This window comes from Varroa destructor, unplaced genomic scaffold (assembly GCF_002443255.2).
Source record: "Varroa destructor unplaced genomic scaffold, Vdes_3.0 BEIS01000001.1, whole genome shotgun sequence".
Taxonomy (NCBI): domain Eukaryota; kingdom Metazoa; phylum Arthropoda; class Arachnida; order Mesostigmata; family Varroidae; genus Varroa; species Varroa destructor.
This window is the reverse complement of record NW_019211454.1, coordinates 59,355,538-59,374,405: the sequence shown is the minus strand read 5'-3', so window position 1 is coordinate 59,374,405 and position 18,868 is coordinate 59,355,538. Positions and strand designations below refer to the sequence as shown.

At 41.6% G+C, this 18,868-nt stretch overlaps 1 protein-coding gene across 9 annotated transcripts in view; it reads left to right on the top strand.

Annotated features, from left to right (window-relative positions):
- Positions 1–14,880, top strand: part of TBC1D23 (TBC1 domain family member 23) — a 49,646-nt gene extending 34,766 nt beyond the window's left edge. For 8 of the 9 annotated variants that reach the window (XM_022803160.2, XM_086977968.1, XM_022803167.2 and 5 more), the window contains 6 exons: positions 5,753–5,957; positions 8,866–9,132; positions 9,580–10,045; positions 10,228–10,680; positions 10,946–11,090; positions 11,377–14,880. In XM_022803160.2, coding sequence (XP_022658895.1) covers positions 5,753–5,957; positions 8,866–9,132; positions 9,580–10,045; positions 10,228–10,680; positions 10,946–11,090; positions 11,377–11,837 — 1,997 coding nt within the window. In that variant the 3' untranslated portion in view covers positions 11,838–14,880. The remainder of the gene's footprint in view (positions 1–5,752; positions 5,958–8,865; positions 9,133–9,579; positions 10,046–10,227; positions 10,681–10,945; positions 11,091–11,376) is intronic. The other variant, XM_086977969.1, reaches the window with a different exon arrangement.
- Positions 14,881–18,868: the final 3,988 nt, after the last annotated feature.

Below are 18,868 nucleotides of genomic sequence, written 5' to 3'. Positions count from 1 at the left end.
TTTTTCTGTGTGAATACATCTTGCTGGTTATATGTATACATATTATAGACCATATCGAAACTTAGAAATTGTGACTCTCTAGAGCTCTCACTGCTGTAGCAACCGTTACTTTTCCAGTTACTTTTTCGGTTCGTTTTGAATCTATCTGTCTTACTCGCATGACAAAAGCACTGATGTCAAGAGTAATCATACGCTGTACCTGCAATTTTCTATTGATTGTCAAAGCAACCGGCATTGTTAGATTAGGAAACCGAGGAGTTTTTGTTTAACTGGTTCTACTAGCGGTAGTGGTTCAGATATTTCGTTGACAATCACTGATCAATCGGCCTATCGTTTCGTTCTTGAGGCAGACTTCCCATGCACTACGAGTAGTCACAAGTGATGAAAATTTTCGGTTACACCTATTTGTTATATTTATTAGTAAATGCTGACGATGTTTGTTTTCGTCCACACGAATAACCTGCCGACTGGAAGGTTACGTTAGCTTCTATGTTTTAATTAACTGAAAACACTTGCCCATGTTTCTTCTGCTCCGTTTTGCCTCGTGCTCACAACAGCAAACAGCCGCGGTTTTTCTGTGGCTCAATTTCTTCAACTGTCTGTCGAACCATTTTGCTGTTGGGCCCCGTTGGCTGCCATAACGGCCAGTCGTAACCAGCATTCGCTGGGGACAGCGATAGAACGAGTGCCTTTTGCTGCTCTGGCCGTTAATACAATGTTCTGCCTACGGCTTTCATCGGAACTGCAGCCCTCGCCGGCGCTGATGCATAATGCCGCCCCTGCTCCTGTGGCCGCGGTTACAGCCGCCGGTGCTTCAAGCGCAACGGGCTTTCCGAGGCCATCGAGGAGGACCTGTTTATGCGACCTTGACGGTGTCGCCTGCAGCAGTAGCTGGAAAATAGCAGTAGCCGAACGTCATCCAGCAAAATACCAACCGGCCAGGCCTGACGTGCGGTCGTTCGCATTGCTGCTGATGACGGCCGCCACCTGTTGCTGTCAGTGCTTAATGGTCGCTTGTATGGCGAAGTATGCCAAATCGAAGGGTAGGCATGTTATGTTGAATTGACGGTTACAGTCAAGATAATAATGGCGATCGTAAAGGCAACGCTACGGTCGCATAAAATCGACAGCGGCTATCCACTGGCGGCGTTAGCTGAGAATAACTTGGAACTTATCAGTATCAACGTCAAAACGGAAAACATAACCAAATTGTGTCACATGAATTGAGATTTCATTTGATTGAGATGAATTATGCCGTTTGACAGGTGAGCAAACGTAGCATACGCAGAAATGGCCAACGCAAACATAATACGTGAAGCGTGTATGGCGTTTTACGTAATTCAGATTCTGTGCCGTTCAGGAATAACTTGGTACAGAAGTTTTAAATCTTACCGGATTTATCTTCGTCGCCACAGAAAAGATGGAATCAACGTCTTGTCGACGTGAAGATATAGTCCTATATTACATTCAGTGCAACGTGTTGGGTCGTTTGCGCTCGTTTTGCATGTCGTTGTCACTGTGATCCGGAAGAACATTTGTTAATCTTTTTACTACACTGCAGGACATTCGAGATAAACTGGAACACATTGTGGAGGACTATTTATCATCGGCCTGTTATATGCTTGCGCTAGAAGATCCGTTCACTTTTAACAATGCAATAAACTAACAGTAGCAGAGGCAGGAAGCTGAAACTGAAATTGGCAGTTATGTCGAATGTCCAATGATCGAGTCTGCCAGAGTCTAGCGGAGATGTTAGCGCCGTGACATGTGAGAAAATCGAAAATACTTCATTTAGATGCAGATTATGGGCAAGCGACAGCAGTTGTGCCTAAATGTATTCACATAATCCAGAACGACGAAGCCGTGTCGACAACGATGAAAAGTAACTGTGTCCTTGTAGTTTTATTAACTACAAGGACACATTTATTGTTACCAAAACTATTTATTAGCGCTATTGTGACCCAGAGTCTCGGCAGTTAAGGCAGCAGCAGACCACGTATTGTCACCGCTTATCGCTTTATGCGCGTATTCACGAGGTGGGCCGACTCGAAGCTAGGTAATCACAATTGTAATAATAGTAAAGGTAAAAAAATAAGTAATAACGGTTACTAGCGCCAGTACGATTGCATAATCCCCGTTTTTGCTTCGATCGACGCAACAGGTAACATTGTTGAAAGTAACGCTGACTAGTAGGTTTGCTGTTGTTTGCCCTAATGGCCATGAATAAATCGGATAGAGCCTACCCACTTTATTTAGCTAACAGTATTCTGTCGTCTATTGGGGCTAAAGTTAGAAAATGCTTCAGGCAACTTACTGTCCTTCTGCGAAGAGTGCAGCACTCAAAAGCGACCCAAAGTTGACGCCTAATGTTGAACTTTAGCAATGATGGAGTGCTCTGATTGGCGCTCTCGTTCATATTGAATTGAGATCACAGGTCAATACTAGTTCCTATAGCTGTGCTTTAGTGAGAGCGGCCAGTGAAACTTCAATCCATTTAAATGAAAAGGCTTGAATCTTCACATTTCAATTATATTGTGTCTGTCGACTAGATCCGTTTATGCACTGACGTCTGCCACAGACGCTAATTATCACTCCTGCTTCCTGCGGGACTAAAGGTAAAACTTGTGCCTATCTGCGGTTGTACATCAGTATTGTTGCTAGCGGATCGTAACTGCCGTTGTTGTCATGATCTGCTTAGACCGGGACGCTACCATCCAGTTGCGATCTTTTTTGCCATTTTTGGAGGATGATCAGAGCCCGGTATCCTGTACAGCCTCGTCTTTATCTTCCTGCAGGACAGCAGCGGAAAGTGTCGACCTTTTGCTTTTGCCCGACCTGACTACACTAAGCTTGCATAGAGCCACGGACAGGCCATGGCAGTCTGTGACGTACCTAATGCTGATAGTGTTGTCATGGCAGATATTTTATCGTCTAATCTATGATATTTGTATGGTAATAGTTCTAATTTGTACCATTGTTTTGAGTACGTGATTAGGTACGTAAGCACGTGCATGCTGGCCACATTACTGTAAGCAATTGTGGTCTCCCGAATTTTCAAATGAACAGGACTTTTTTGTATTGATCATTTTTTACTACAGTATAGACGCCTGAGCGTATATTGTTAAGGCTCACATAAAGATATATTTGACGTGAATTTCGTACCATTAAAACGCTCGTCTGGTTCGCTGTTTGCTTTGTTCTTAGTAAAATGTTTCTGTTCACAAGGACAAGGCCCTCTAGAATTGTACTAGAACGTTTCATGCTAGAAATGAGCCCTAACCCGGCATTTTTTTATGAAAGCTGTTCAACCCATCTGTTTATTGTTATTGGAATTGTTGATTCTGCTCGACTTGAGCGATTAAAATGAGCGAACAGGTGTGCGACAGTGACGCTGGGAGTGAGTGACAAAGTATGACCGCTTCGAGACGATGACGCTTATCGAAATCTAAAAGTATTATCTAGAGTATTATGCTAAACTCTAATAAACCTGGCCCACGCCTATCGACACTAATAAAAATAGTGCCATAATAAATGAATGAACTTTGTAAATTAGTTAGTTGTCCTTTTGTGACAAGCACCCACGGGTACCGATTTTCTCAAGTTCGACGTTAATGTTTCGGTCTTGGTCAGCCAGCTAAAATCCTGATTTGGAATTAGCATAATAAATGTACAGGAAAACGAAATAGTTCCTGGTATGACTATGGCAAGTGAAAAGACTAGAGTAGCACTTTTCTATGTGCTATAGGTGATACGAACGTAACCTGTGGTACATATCCATCCGATCTTAGACGCTCAACAAAATAGTACCATATATGTACCAACGAGTAGCATCTGCACCGGTGCCAAAATAAGGATTTGTTTTCTGCTTGAATGAGTGTTCACATAATATATTGTACATTTGGCAGAAGCGATTACCTATGAATCGATGTCAAAACGAAGCTTCCAGCCTTTTCCATCGTTTCAAGGTCTCGCTTGCTTTGGGTTGTGTTCGTTCGTACGCCTAGATATTGCAGTATAAAAGAATTGTAAAAATGAAATTTGTATTCTGAGCCTATTCATGATTCTAGACCGCTTGAATTATAAAAAAAAAAAAGCCTGAGCTTTTTCCTTGGTATCTTGAGGATGTTGATCACTTTCAGCTAAAACTTTACCATGATTTAGCTTTAACTTAAAGAAATATGAAAGAACTTAAAGAAAGAGAACCTTTTCATAGTTTTGTTTCGTTACTGTCTTATTGAATAAATTCAACTTATGCAATTAGATTCATTTACCTAATTTTTGACTGGTTCATTACGACCACTGCCATCCACGCGTGCTGGGACAGAACAAGTCCAGATAGCATCTAGATGGTAAGTAGTATAGTTTGTACCTTGTTTTGCGGACCTGAACGTCGTCCCTCTAGAAATACAGTTCCCTTTCCTCGGGATCGCATAATCGAAGTTTTGCCAAAGTTGATTATAACTAATTAGCTTGATACTATTAACTTGATTATAACAACGTAACAGCTCGTTCCGATCCGAGTCATTGATTCCGAAAGTTCGTTTCGAACGATGAAACGTAGCATTTATTAATACTTTGATCTGATATAGCAACAATGTGTTAACCTGTAAGCCATTTCTCATTCGTAATCGAATTTTTCATATGTGCCTCTGTCGAATGACCTAGTTTCTGCAGAGTCACGGACGCATGCTTAAAAGTTGCTTGTACCAACCGTTTGAATGACATCTTTGTTTAGTAATCTTCGACCATCTAAGATGCGCGAAGATTGAAATACGCTGAAAAGGAAAACTGAATATCAGAACCCAAACGGTCAGCAGATGGTGGTGGGTGTTGACTGAATGGTAGGATGAAGTCTTTCATCATATGGCGCGCTGCACCAAGAAAATTGAATAAAGTCTCTAAAGAGACACAAGGTCTTCAACACGAATTAGCAACAACTAATTCTTCTACAATATTGTGATTCATAATTCCAATATACAAATAAAGAAGGTGAAGTATATCAAAATGTACGCAGAAATCTCAGGGATGCGTGCCTGTCTTTTGTCTTCATGTATGCTGCTATTTAGAGCCAATTTAACAGAAACGTCATTCCAACTGTTCTTTCTTCTGAAATTCTAAATCGCTACACCAAAGCGTCAACGGTAATAATAATCCTGCTACAGAATTTGCGACTATCTTATAGGTAATAAAAAAAAACAACCTTGGTGGGGTTACGTTTATTTGCATCGCGGGAAGCCTTATCAAGAGTCTCTATATAACAGTGGGGCTATGCAAAGTTGTGTAGTAACGTTTGCCCGTGTGACCCATTTTGTAGAAACATTAATAATTAGTTCGCTGCATCCATCCATCGTGTCAAACCGGGATTTTTCCGAGTATTCTAGATGACCTCGAGTTTCAGTATGGAAAAAAAGATGGTCAGCTTGGTATCTATGATATGTATTGCATCTCTAAGACCAGCTACTTTTAGGCCTCGTAAATCCCAGCGTATCTCAAGGGAAATTTCAAAGGTAAATCTTTATGTCATGATATAAATTATTCGAAAAAGCATATTTCGACAGTGGGATTTATCTGCGATTAGTCCTTACCCAACAGTTTACTACCGAAAGGAACCCGAATGGGAAACCGCTTTTAATTAATTCTATTTATATGTTGTTTATGATGCATAATTATTTTGCTTCCTGTTAGGTCGCTTTAGTATAGTTCAAAAAAACAATCCTTATCCGTTAATTCTGTAAATGGTTGTCCATTGCAGAAAAACTAGGAAATGAGGGAGCGGAGAAACTTTCGGTGTTGTGCGACCTGGAATCGGTAGTCACGCGCTTCGTCAAACAGAGTAACCTCCGCTACGAGGTCGGTAACGGCTGGATGGCGCTGCTCGAACCGTTAGTAGCATTACGTCTCAATAAGGAGGACCTTTACGGAGCTTTTTATAACATGGTGCACCGATTTGTACCAAGGTACGCATGCCGCATTGTATATAGCAGTAAGAGCATCAAGCGTATAATATAGAATTAATGCTCGCAGCAGCAAGCAATTATAGTTGTGATCATTTCATTATAATAATAATATTTATGAAAAGCACGAGTGACCCAGGGCGTTTCCCACTAATCTCCATTGTCATTTCCAAAAACCCTTCACTCCTGAAATTATTTTCATCTTTGGCACAATTTAAGTTTACCTGTAAATCAAAAACGGTTAGTTAATGCGAACAGTCTGTTCCAAAGGCATGGCTGAGTACGTATAGCAAAAATCTTTAACTACGCCATTACGAAAGGGCTAGTGAGACTACCCGTTACCGTTACCGTTACCGCTATCGCTGCTTGACGAAACGCTTAACGGCTGCATCGAGCAGTAGAAGCTGATAAATGTAATTGGCCGTTTGTCGTACCTTATATGAGAACCTTTTCTATATCCGGTATTCAAGCTCTTCGGTCTTATTTTGGACGGGTCGTGTTCATCTAATTCCAGTTTTTCTCGAACAGGTCTATAAAACTGCATGTTGTCAATATGCGGTACTACCCGTTTGGAAATTTGGACCAGCGGTAGATACATGTTTACGGTTACAATGGAAATGCATTTGTCACCCGGATTCAACATGACTCGATTTTATCCGAAAAATGATCCATAAATATCCGGTAGTTTTGCGAAAATATTTTTTTTATACATGAAGATAAATGTTCTCAAACAAGACAGTCTTCCTGTCTATAGGTTCATCTTCTATGGGTAGTTGTAATGGTTCAAGCCGTTCTTAAGGTTGTCAACACAAGTTGTCTGAAATTATCTGGCAGGTCGAAAATAAACGTGTGGTGTACTCTAGACAAAATCTATCTCAACGGTTACCGGCTAGAAACCTGCCTAGGCACCGGTCTTTGCCATACATAGAAGTTTGTTCTCCTATCCTATGTTCTGAGATATAGCCGCCTCTATGGTATTTAACCTCCAAAAATTTCACCAGTAACAGACCGGAGCGTTGTTCGATTGAAGGTTGTGTTGTCTAGTTTTTCACGAACTTTGTAAAAGTTGTTTCACGAACCGTCAGTGGATTCTGCTGGCATTCTCACCTTCAGGAAGCAGAAGCTAAATCACTGAGCGTTGAGTTCCAGCACCAACGGTATTTTTTTATCAGTATATATTTTTAACGGTATCTTATTCTTTGTGACTTCCAGTCGTTCAAAGTTTTCGATCACCTTACCGGCTTTGGACAAAGCTATGAATATTATGCTGTCACAAGCGGATCCGGCAGACTTTGAAATAAAATAACGTTGGGCTAAAATGATGGTTTCCTATATGTTAGAGATACTTTTATTTTCAACACCCCACTCCTCTCAGCGTTCTGACAGCTTCAAAGCTTGTTCACGGTTCCATATGTAACTTCCCCGTCCCGGGTTTCTCCAAGTAAATCGATGGCGGGATTGCCTTGCCCATCAGTAGCTTTTTTAAGGCATAGGACGGCCGATGTTGCACAGGTTTATATCGGGATTAATAGAAGCGCATGGTGGACATTCCTTTGCTCAGTTCAGTAAGCAGTCGAGGCATGGCGACAAGGTCTGGTATTGTCATCAAGTAACCAGACTACGCACTTTCGATTGTCGTCTCAACGGTTTTTGAGTATCTGGGGGAGTTCGAGATAGCGGGTTGTACTCACTGTTTCGTTTTCGGCAAGTATCTTAAGCAGCACATGCCCCCTAACGTTCATTTGTAGTAGTACCGCTACCTTCCCTCTGAACCCAGTGGATACTACCCAAAAATGCTACTTCTCCTTAAAGCGACGCCATTCTTTCTTTGACTGGTGGTAGAGACTGAAGCGCGTGTCGATTATAAATGCCGTATGCGCCAAAAAGTTGTAAGAATTGCACATTGAAGATAGCACACGAATTTCGAACGAACATGGAATGAGTTCACTAGAAAATGCTGTTTCTTCTTAACTCATTTCTTCTGGAATAATCTCGAATTTTCTAGAAAGCTCAACGAGTTATCAGACAAGCATAATTTGAAAGTTTGAAACCATATCATATTATTGTAAGTAGGGAATGAACTACTAGTATTTAACGGCATCGTTCAGATCTACACCGTGTGCAAACAAAGATCCGAAGCTAAGACGATACACAAAGCGACTATCGATAGGTGAAGTTGCTCAAGTCTTAGGGATCTGAATAAACATAAAGTCTCAGATCATATATGAGGTCCGAGAAGTTTATACAGGTTATGAATTGATCTCTTTAAGTATACAGAATTAAAATGATAAAGAAACCATATTCGGGGTATTTATTTTCACGAAAACTATGGAAACGAAATTATGGGATGATTTCATTAGGTATTAGAGAAAATTGGCGGGCAGCGATAGCATAAAGCTTAGAGATTATCCAGCGACCTGTTTAAGCTGACTGGGCAGTTTTAGTCACTCAGAGCTATGCAGCGACACAGATCGCAGAAAACCGAAATGAATTCAAAAGTAAGAAGACGCAGGTGTAGTTTTATTTCACGCCGCTACTTACCACACACCATCATCAGTGGAAGATCTATTCTGTTGTCATTTTTGCTAAGGCAGTATGGGTAACCACCTGAATATCGGTACCAATGAACCGTGTTGTTGTTAATGGCAACGAATCTACTAAAAAGCTACAAGAACCCTCAGACCGCATGTTTGTCATGGCTTAATATCTAGGGTACGTAGGCTTTTCTTTGTGAAACTGATTTTTCACTATTTTAGTTATATTGTATCTGCTGTAAAGCGCGCTAACCCATGATAGCCAGTTGTGCCGGAACCTATACGGAACAGAAACTCGTCTCTTTTACACACATATTTTGCTAAAGTTTAGTTGCAGTAGATGTCCATTGATTAACTTTGGTTTTGACTGATTACAGGAGTTGTTTTCAGGACGGAGACGCTCGTTTTGGGAGCGCAGCGTTCCATCTGATGCGGTTGTTACTGCAATATCACGATCCTGAGATCTGCTCATTTCTGGAAAGTAAGAAGGTCGTTCCCGAACAGTACGCGTGGCGGTGGCTCGCCAGCGTCTTCAGCGAAAGCTGCGACCTCGCCGTAACCCAATCGATTTGGGATATCTACCTACAAATATGTGATCCATTCCTCGTTTTCTACCTTGCTCTTGTGCTTCTCGTCAATCTTAGGTAAGAGGGAAAACAAGACATACGCTTGCAACTTTAGATGTTTAGTTTTGCCCAATCCTCACTGAAACTGTTTTCTTTGCAGATAATCTTATAGTATCTTGCAAAATAGCTTGCCTTAACGCCCACGGTTTGCCATCTCTGTACGAGCCTCAGCCAATAACGTATATCCCAGGAAAGGTCTTCTGGGTGTATATTCATGTTTGAAGTTACTTTCGATGTCGGAGTACTAGCTGTTCCTACTTCCCACAGTAATACGTATTCACTCTTACTCAGAAACATGTTACCTGCTAAGCCTCTAATAAGCTTACAGCACTTTAGGGTTATATATCTTATTGTTGCATTATTTAAACCGCTTTTTATGTACTTACACAGAATTTCATGCAATATTGCAGTAGCTGTTCAATATCATTGGCGTATCACGCAGATGTTCTCATTAATGGCTTGCAGAGATCAGATTCTCGCGTCGAAGACCGAGCCACGCGAAAAAATTGTCGAATCGATTTCGTCAGCACCCTGCGCCCTAAATGCCGACGACGTCGAAGACTTCTGCCAGCTGGCGCACTTCTACTCGACCAAGACTCCGCCGTCGATTTATGCCTCGTTTCGGCATTCACTCTTCGGCCTGCGGACGCAATCGTCTAGTTCGGCGTCGCCCGCGACCTCATCGACTTCGACTCCTGAGCCGGATCATCCTACCCGGCCAGCGGGCGTTACCGAGGACGAGGCCATCTCGGCGAGCCTTGCTCAAGTTCTGTGCCTTCCTGTACCTCCTTCCGATCTACTGCTCAACGAAGCGCAGCGCATGAGTCTGCCCTATAAATCGCTCGTTCGATACTTTGTAGTGGATTGCCGGCCAGCAGAACAGTACAATGCAGGCCACCTCAAAACAGCGTTTCACCTAGACGCAAGTCTGGTAAGTTAAGAAACCGATACTTTGTGTTTGGCATTGCTAAAAAGCTGTGCAAAGGTTTATTGTGAGTTTACTTCGAGCTTAAATTTGCGTTACTTCAACTCAGCTGTCTTGTTAAACGTCTATCCTGGATCGAGTCGACGTTAACCTGCATCATGGTGAACACTTCCTTTGCTTTTGTTTAGATGCTGTCCGAGCCAACAGCATATAGTATTGCTGTACAAGCGCTTTTCACCGCACAGAAACACATGGTGGAAGCAGGCAAGGCAGGAGAACACATCTGCTTTATGGGAAGCGGACGCGAGGAAGAAGATCAGTACGTAAATATGGTAGTCGCATCGTTCTTACAGAAACAAGTTACTTATATCTCGCAGGTGCGCGGTGGATATTCTGCCCTGCACGACCTCATCAGCGAGGAGTCCCATTTAGACGAGTACCTCACCGATCACAACCCACAACAATGCATCCAGTGCGCCTCATCAAATCATAGCAACAAGTCGGGTTCGAATCTAAGTACCGACACGGATGAGTCAAAGGAAAGCACCTCGTTTTTCTCGCGCTTCCGACAGAAAGAAGGACTTTTGGGCAAGTTGAAATTGAAGCTTTCTTCAGCACAAGATCTAAAGGAAGAGTTCAAGGTAAAAATGGTTGGCTCGGAAGTTTGATTGTTATCTGCTTCGGCGTCTTTTTATAATTGCAAAGGTCCAGAACAGGATTTAGAATATGAACATCTTCTATTTTGGTTGGTAAGAAGCTTTTCAAATGAGCTCAGAAGCCCGCTTTCTAATGTACTTAAGTCATGGTTTAGGAGGACGGAATACGTTTGCGGAAAGTATCTAGTGGTACTTTTATTTGTACGTCTAATTACTGCATTCCTTGTCGCACTGTTGTTATTGACTCTAGGGCCTAATGATTGGAAATTCAACTCCAATTGGTGGACCAATCAACCCTGAACGGCATGTGTCTAGCGGCGACAAGCTGGGTAAAAGATATCGTGCCGCTGATTCAATGTTCACTTCAACTTCGATTGATGACGATGATCTTCTTGGTATGATTTATTCATTGATCGTGCTCTGCTTGATCATTTTTTGAGCCTTATCGCACCGATTATGGCGTATATAGGTTATTATAAGCTACGTTATTATAAGTGCACCCTTCGATATATTTGTTTAATTCGTCTGTGTGTACTATATACGGTACTAAAACGGACAGATAGTAATTAATCTCACCTGATAACAGTTTATCCAAGGATGCTTGCATACCTATATTTTTACGTATTGGCTCAAGCTCAAAAAGGCAGTACTATAACGATCTCTGCGGAATGCCCTCTACAGATGACGGTGGCTGTTTGGGTTCGGACGCATCCGTGGGAGCTGAAGAAGTGAGCGTAGAAGCTTGGAAGCATAAATCCGATGTATTAGCTCATTACGAATGCGAAGAGCTGCGGCCGGGAGCAAAGACTCTTTGCCCTAACTGTCACCTGCTCATTTCACGGACACATTTATTCGTGCTTCGAGAGCTTTCATCGAAGAAAAACTTTGCACATATTGTAGCAAGACGTCCACTTGTGTCTATTGTGAAGATAACCTCGAAAAAGAGCCACCCCGAGCTAATTACATTCAAGTACGGATATTGTCCGTCACCGATGGAGGCTGATGCGGATGAAGGCGAACCCGGTAAGACATTTCAGATTACGGGTAGCGACGTGCTTTTTATACCGAGAGCAGCGGACGCCATTAAGCTCGTCAAAATGCAAGTAATGCGGCTCATTGACGAAATTGAGAATAGTAAGTAGCTGGAATGGAACAAGTTGGAAGAATCGGAACGGAAAAAGAAGAGTGCCAGCTAAGCAACAGTTATGGCAACAGCCATGTGGCGTCAACAATGATAAGACCATAAGTAAAAGCAGTGTTCGACCATAAAATTGACCATCAAGTGTTGCTAGATTAAGCAATTATAGATGATGAATTGATCTATTTTGTTGATTGATGGTAGCCACAGCAAGACAACCAACCATAGGAAATTTCATCTTGATGGCTTTTGCGTCTCTAGCGAATTTTCCTGCTGCCTAGCACGGGATGCATTTGCTATCATGTGTAGTCAATTGCAAATTATAAAGGATCAGTTTTGATTATTTAGGATCAGTGTATGATTTACACGCGCGTTGGTGGAGAAGGATAGAACGAGTTCAACGACGTTCATTCTGAGCTGACGGGTCCTCCATGCAGACGTTCCAACTGACAAACAACTACGACGACTGTGCACACAAAGGGTATCATGTTGTTTTTAACTTGTACAGAATAACTGGTCTGGAGGAAAGCCTAATTTTGAAGGAAGTTACTTTTTCAGATTTTGCCCATTATACTAATAAATGTTAACCTATTGGCACACATAGTATTTGAATAGTAATCAAGACTTCGTGGTTCGAATGGCTTCAGCCAGGTCCACCTCGAAACAATTAATCTCTATCATGTGCGTTGAACAGAAATCAATGGTAAGGTTTATTACGTTTCTTTCACTACGTTCTCATCATAGTCAATCGCTGACTATAATTTTCGAACTTCTACTGCAAGCGACTGGTCCTAACGCAACCGAAATGACCTTTTTCGTATAGAGCCGACGCAAATGATATCTTGTCGCTTAATCACCAAGTCACTGGACACGCTTCTTCTTTTTATTCCCTTTTTGATACGTTTATATACACCAATATATATATATATATATATTGGTACGATAAAGCACTATATATATATATATATATATAGTTTTATCGTGGCAATAGATGTTAAAAGCTAGGTGTACTCTACGTGGCATACGAGTACATTTGACGACATGGTTAAAGTGGTAGTCGTGTCATTCTGCGTGACAGAGTTAATATGACAATAGTAGAACAAAATCGATTCGAGACACAGAAAACGTTATTTAAGCGACTTTTATCAACACGAAGAAGAAGGAGAAAGGCTTCGCTCATGGGTCAACTGCTTTATCTGAGGGTCTTCCTTCATAGCTTCGTAGCACTGAAAAATGATTCCCGAGAGGGTAAACTTTCATTTTAATGCAGATTACCTCACCTCATTGTACTTGTAGTACGACTATATGCTAAGTAACTTTCACTAGTGATACTTTTTCTAGCGCTAGACATTGCTGACCCTATCCAAATGACACAAGCCTGTGACAAAAACTCCAACAACCAAGAAGGTATCACGCAAGGTGAACAGATCGAAGGCTGGTATGTTACCAGGATATCAGAAGTAGTAGAAATGAATTCTTACATAAGGACGACTGGGGTGAAATTGTAGACCGGATGATGGAGCCGCACATTTTGTCGTCGTTAGATTTATGTTTTTGACAGTTCGACATGGGTGTTTCAAATTATACGTCCATTATCAACACTATCATTAGCGATTGTTATTATTTCTGCAAAAACTATTCATATTCTTGTTTGTCCACCCACGTGACCCGTACAGCCCAAAACATATATAGATACAAAAATTTTCTATCGGTGTGTAAAAGGATGATGAATGCATAGATATCTAAGTTAAGCGTGTAGGAGTAACGTAGCACTTCGGGCCTTGGCGCTTCTCAAAGGAACGAACGAAACGCTACAACGAATCGATAATGCGTAATCCGGCAGAAGCAGAACGAATATCGGTAGTACACGCGACGACCTGTGATTTTCAGACTCATTTTTTTTCTTTCGAAGTTATTCTAGGTACCTCTCTGCGAGAAATAATGTTGGAGAACGAAAAGGCGCCAATTCTAACAAACATGATACATATATATACATTCGTTGCGCACAGATCATATTCTTCAGAACATCTGCCATTTCATTCTATAAAAAGATCTAACGAAGCGACAGCAGTGGACAGTGGGAACTGCAACAAGGTGACGTATGACTGCCGTATGAATAACCATCGCTGCAAATTGTGACACAACGATACGTAACGGCAATATACAAAAACGCGTGATAAGTAACTGTGCGTGTTTTGGTACGAAATCATAAACAGACGACAGACGAATGAGTGTAAGATACTTGTATGCAGACCTACGTAGATATAAAAAGCAATACAGATTGTTGTTAATTATTTGAAATCTGTTTTCCGCTTGGCCTAAAAAAGCGGACAGACTCTTGGGGCTGTAGAGTTTCCGGACGCTTGCGGTAGGACAGGAAATAGTCAATTAGTTGATGAACTGGGATACACGCAACTCCCCGACGCATCCCTAGTCAAGCGTATTGAAAATATGATGTGTATCAACGTGCTACGATTTAATCCTGCAACGAAATTGGTCCTCCAATGCTTTCTGTGGTATTTTCTTAACGAATTCAAGAAGATAAACTACTATGGGGAAACAACACAGTACGAAGTGACATTTTAGCACATACACATATTATTTAACAGGATGACAGAAATGAGATCGTGTAAAGAGCAGCAACAAACATTATTGGCAGATATTAAACTCCAGAACAGCCTTAAGCCTTAGCCGAGTTAACTACTACACGTATGGACGTGCAGAAAATATCCTACCGAATGTCGAAACGTTATCTCTGATAGTTTGGAGAAAAGACGCAGGCAATAACAGGAGGAGTAAATGATCAAATGGAAGATGTGAGACCTGTCGGGTCCAGTGTTTGCTTTTTCTGGTTTTTACAGCCGTAACGTTCTCACTCATTAGAAGTACCGAGACGAATACTGATGGCTGAGGGAGTATATGTGCAATGTGTCCGTCCATCCTTCACGATGTGAACATGTGAGAAGTGTGCTGAAACTGCAAGAACAACCGACTGCAACAATAATAAAAGTGAACATGTTTGTAAATAAAAATATATTTAACATAAAGGTGATGTCCTTAGTTATCGAGCAGCGAGTTGCATAATGTCGTAGTAACATCAATTATATGCACGTAGCTTAGTTTAGAAGCCATGCAAAAAAACAGTAGCTCGATTTCTTGAAAAAAACCATACAACCGTGTGAAAATAGAAGTAAACATCCGGTAGTGCCAAAGGTCACGTAACTGTTTAGACAGCTCAAAAGGCGGAAAACTAAAGGACGATGTGAGACCTGACGGTTCATAGGGTTTACTTTTTCTGGTCATTGTAGATACGTTGTATGACGTTGTAATTTCTTTACGTAAAGAAATGTTAGCTGTCATTTTAACTAATGTAGAAATTCAAGTTATAGTCTAGTCATCTCTTGTTTTAAGAGCGTAACTTACTGCTCGATCTTTATCCTTTCTCGCTAAACTCTAATTGAAATTTTCTAATGACTCTAAGTTATACTCTTCCAGGTTAAATAAAATGAAAGGCTCAAAAAAGTAACTGGTTCTATAAAGTGTCTTCTCCTACGTGGAAAGGACTAGCTTCACGAATCTAGCTAAAGCTCATATCACACGACGCTTCATGCAGTGGTCGACCTGAAGTTCACGAGCTCAAGCTTTACCAATAGTTACACTATACATTATACATCATAATACTGCTATTATTATGCCACGTCCAGCGATTAAGCTTGTCAAAAGTAAACAGCATGATACAGATCACAAATCGTTTACATATAATCTAAACACGATATTCATCAGGCTTATGAAACTTCTGTACCCTGTATAGGCAATAATGGAAACTGTGCACCATATAGCGCGTCACTATAGGTCTCGCCCGTCATGACTCACGTTTAATCAGAGTAGGTTTCTTTAGGGCGCCGGAATTGGGGATAGGTTGAAGCGGCGACGGAAGCCTTCAAGGAAGAGTGGCATTGCCGCCAGGGGTAGACAAGCCTGGTGCAAGTTGTCCAAGGCTGCTTGGAGGATGGATATTTTCTTTGGATCACATGCTCGAGATCCTCTGCTACCAGACCATCACGGATTAAGCTAATTCTGTATGTGGTAATTAGGATAATCTTGAAACCGAAGGGTTGTATAACGGTTGAGAGGGGCAGTCGATAAAGGTTGAATAGAAAAGATGAAGCTATTAAAGTTCCTCTGTATCTTTCTGTAATATGTTGGCAGAAAAGTCTTATATGAGGAGGCATATAAATCAACGAACATACGTCAGCCACAGGCCAAAAATATAGCAAGCCACAAACCGCAACTCTGCTACCTTCCCTGAATTTCGTTGCTACGAAACACTACTTCCTGTAAATAACTAAACTGTCTGTGTGTAAATTACTAGACGAAGAACTTTTACTCCATTTCTGGGTGCACGTTTCTTGTTGTTTAAATATGGCTAGTCTCCTTGCCAGCAGATCTGAGAGAAGTCTATAGCTGACGTGTTCCGTTAGGGATAAAGAGAAGCGTTGCATTTCACCAATGTGGAAAAAGCAGTCCGAAACAAAAAAAATCGTAAAATGAAGCCATCCAGCGCGGCGTAAGGCCCGCGATTCCTTTGAAGTATTCATTCCTAATCCTGTCAAGTACCAGTGCCTTTCTTGAGCGTAGACTTTCAAGCACTTGAGTAATTTCCACGACAGAGGAGTAACTCCTGGTCCAGTCTTTCGCAATCGTCTATTGCCGGTTCGTTCCACCGTTGTATTGGGGGTAAAACCTCTATTCGCGCGATGAGCATTGATAAGGCGATGGGATAGGATATGGGACATTGACGGGTCGTCAAACCATTTATATGACCGACGTTCAGCTTTCTTTCGGAGTATAGTTTCGTGTTGTTTCAGGTATTTTTTGCCCTGGGTATCATATGTCATCCGGAAGATTACTTTAAGCGCTGCAGTTAGTGGCCCCAATACCGCTTGTGGTGTTGCCAGTAACATAAAGGTATTTTATGCACGGCGGGCCAGGAGGTGATTGCAATCAAATTACGGCCAACATCTCCTTGCACAGGTCGATAATCGCAGGATGTCGACAAGATAGCGCAAATAAACCTTAACATCATCAATCGAGGTCGATATTGGGAGGACTTTAGAAGCACGTATTTAGAACTTTAGTCTAATTTATGCGGTAAAGGAAAGGTCTAGTCTGACGCGAATGTGTGTCTTGATCTGTCCTGTTTCATAAAAAGAGCGATTTTGTAAGACGTATTTGATTTTATCCCTTGTCGCACTCGTTGCAAAGATATCTATGATAGAGGTTCCTGCAATATCAATAAGCGTTAGTATCGCGCTGGAATTTACTCTCCAGCAATCGTACTCCGCCTCGAAATGTGCCCTGAAGGGATGATATCACTCCGCAGACCACCGATGAGCTTTTCTGGGAGGGTCAGAATGTACTCTTTGCGATTCGGTCGTACACACACCGCCACAAACTGCATTCTGGGACCATAAAAGACTATAACGTTGTCTTCCACATAGTGCGGAATAAAGTCTTGAACTATATGATTATAAAACACTGAGGTTGGTCGCGACGCCTTCCCCTCCGCGCGAGGCAATAGATGGAGTAAATTCCCTATAAGTCAAATGAATTTTTTACCCAGGTGTCCGTGAGCACGAAGCTAGAGTTGTACTAAACTATTGTCAGCATTTTCCATGGTTCTAGCCTAATCTCTCTTTTGAAAGCGCGCATGCGACTGACTGCGATTTGAAGCTGCTGTCCCTAAATATACTTTGTGGTTTCAGCGCGATCAGAGCCTGATTCAAGGAGTCTTCAGTTGTTAGTGCTAGCAAGAGCTGCGGTAATCCCATAATGAGTGCCAACACGGTGTTAGATCGATTCGGGTAAGAAGGATCTGGAACGGCGACGATCCTGTTACGCCCCTTACGAAACTTGAACTCCTTACGAAACAGATGGTCTGGGCTGTTGCATCTAGGCTGGCAGACTGTTTTTTGAATCTCGTCGTGGCAGGCTACAGACAGACGTGTCCATCGGAATCCTTTTGATCCTCATTTTTAAAAGTTTCTGTGTATATGATCTTCTAGAAAAAAATACGCAAAACGCCCGTTAATATTCCATTAGCTCCCACAGAATTGTTCCGCCTTTCCGACGAACCTTATTGGGCTCTCTTAACCTCTAGCATAGCGATCAACCATCCTTATCAGTTACAACATTAATTAGATCACAGTTGGAGATGAGTAAAACCAGAAAAGTATTGCTTCAGATACCTTAGCAATCCTAAAGTTTACCACTACGAATGTCTGAAGGTCGAAGGTTTTTAAGAAGCTGAAATATACGAATGGTTTTATTCTTTGTTTACAATGAACACCATTTGTTACTTTGTAAAGTTCAATTTATTATACTTCTTCTTTTTGTAGGACTCCCGCATAGTACGCACATTTACTATCTAAAACGTAAATCAGTCGTTTCAAGAGGAACCTTTGTCAAGATTAAAATATATATTCCTTTATCACCTATTTATCTATCATCGTTGATTTGATTCTTTAATATTACTGTGAGAAGCAGAATGAGTCAAGGCTTGAGAGAATTTGTTAGCCTTAAATAAACCGTCGGAAAGTATAAGAAATCACAATTTCGCAAATCAGTCGTTTTTTACTGCCCTATTTTCGTTTCAAACATTAATCTTAATATAGATGCAGGTTGTCACTAAGAGATCTATGACACTCGTACTGATTTACATTTAACCTTAGCTAGCGGTTCTCAAATTGATCCCTGCCAGCTTCGCCACACGTCCGTGGTATTCGAATTGAATAGCCATAACCAGCGACGTCCCCTGGGAATTTGCGAACGGAAGCACTCTCTTGAACACCTGGTAGCCTGCGCTCGTTGTGCTTACCCTCTTTAGGATCATAGCCCATTATGGGCGTCTTAAGACATTTCACCATCACAAAGTAATTGAAATGATCTCCAGCGCCATTTCAGTCACTAGTCATTGGTTTCGGGTCGAACGTCACACAAACATCGTAACCCTCAGTGATGTAGTGAAGCAGGAAA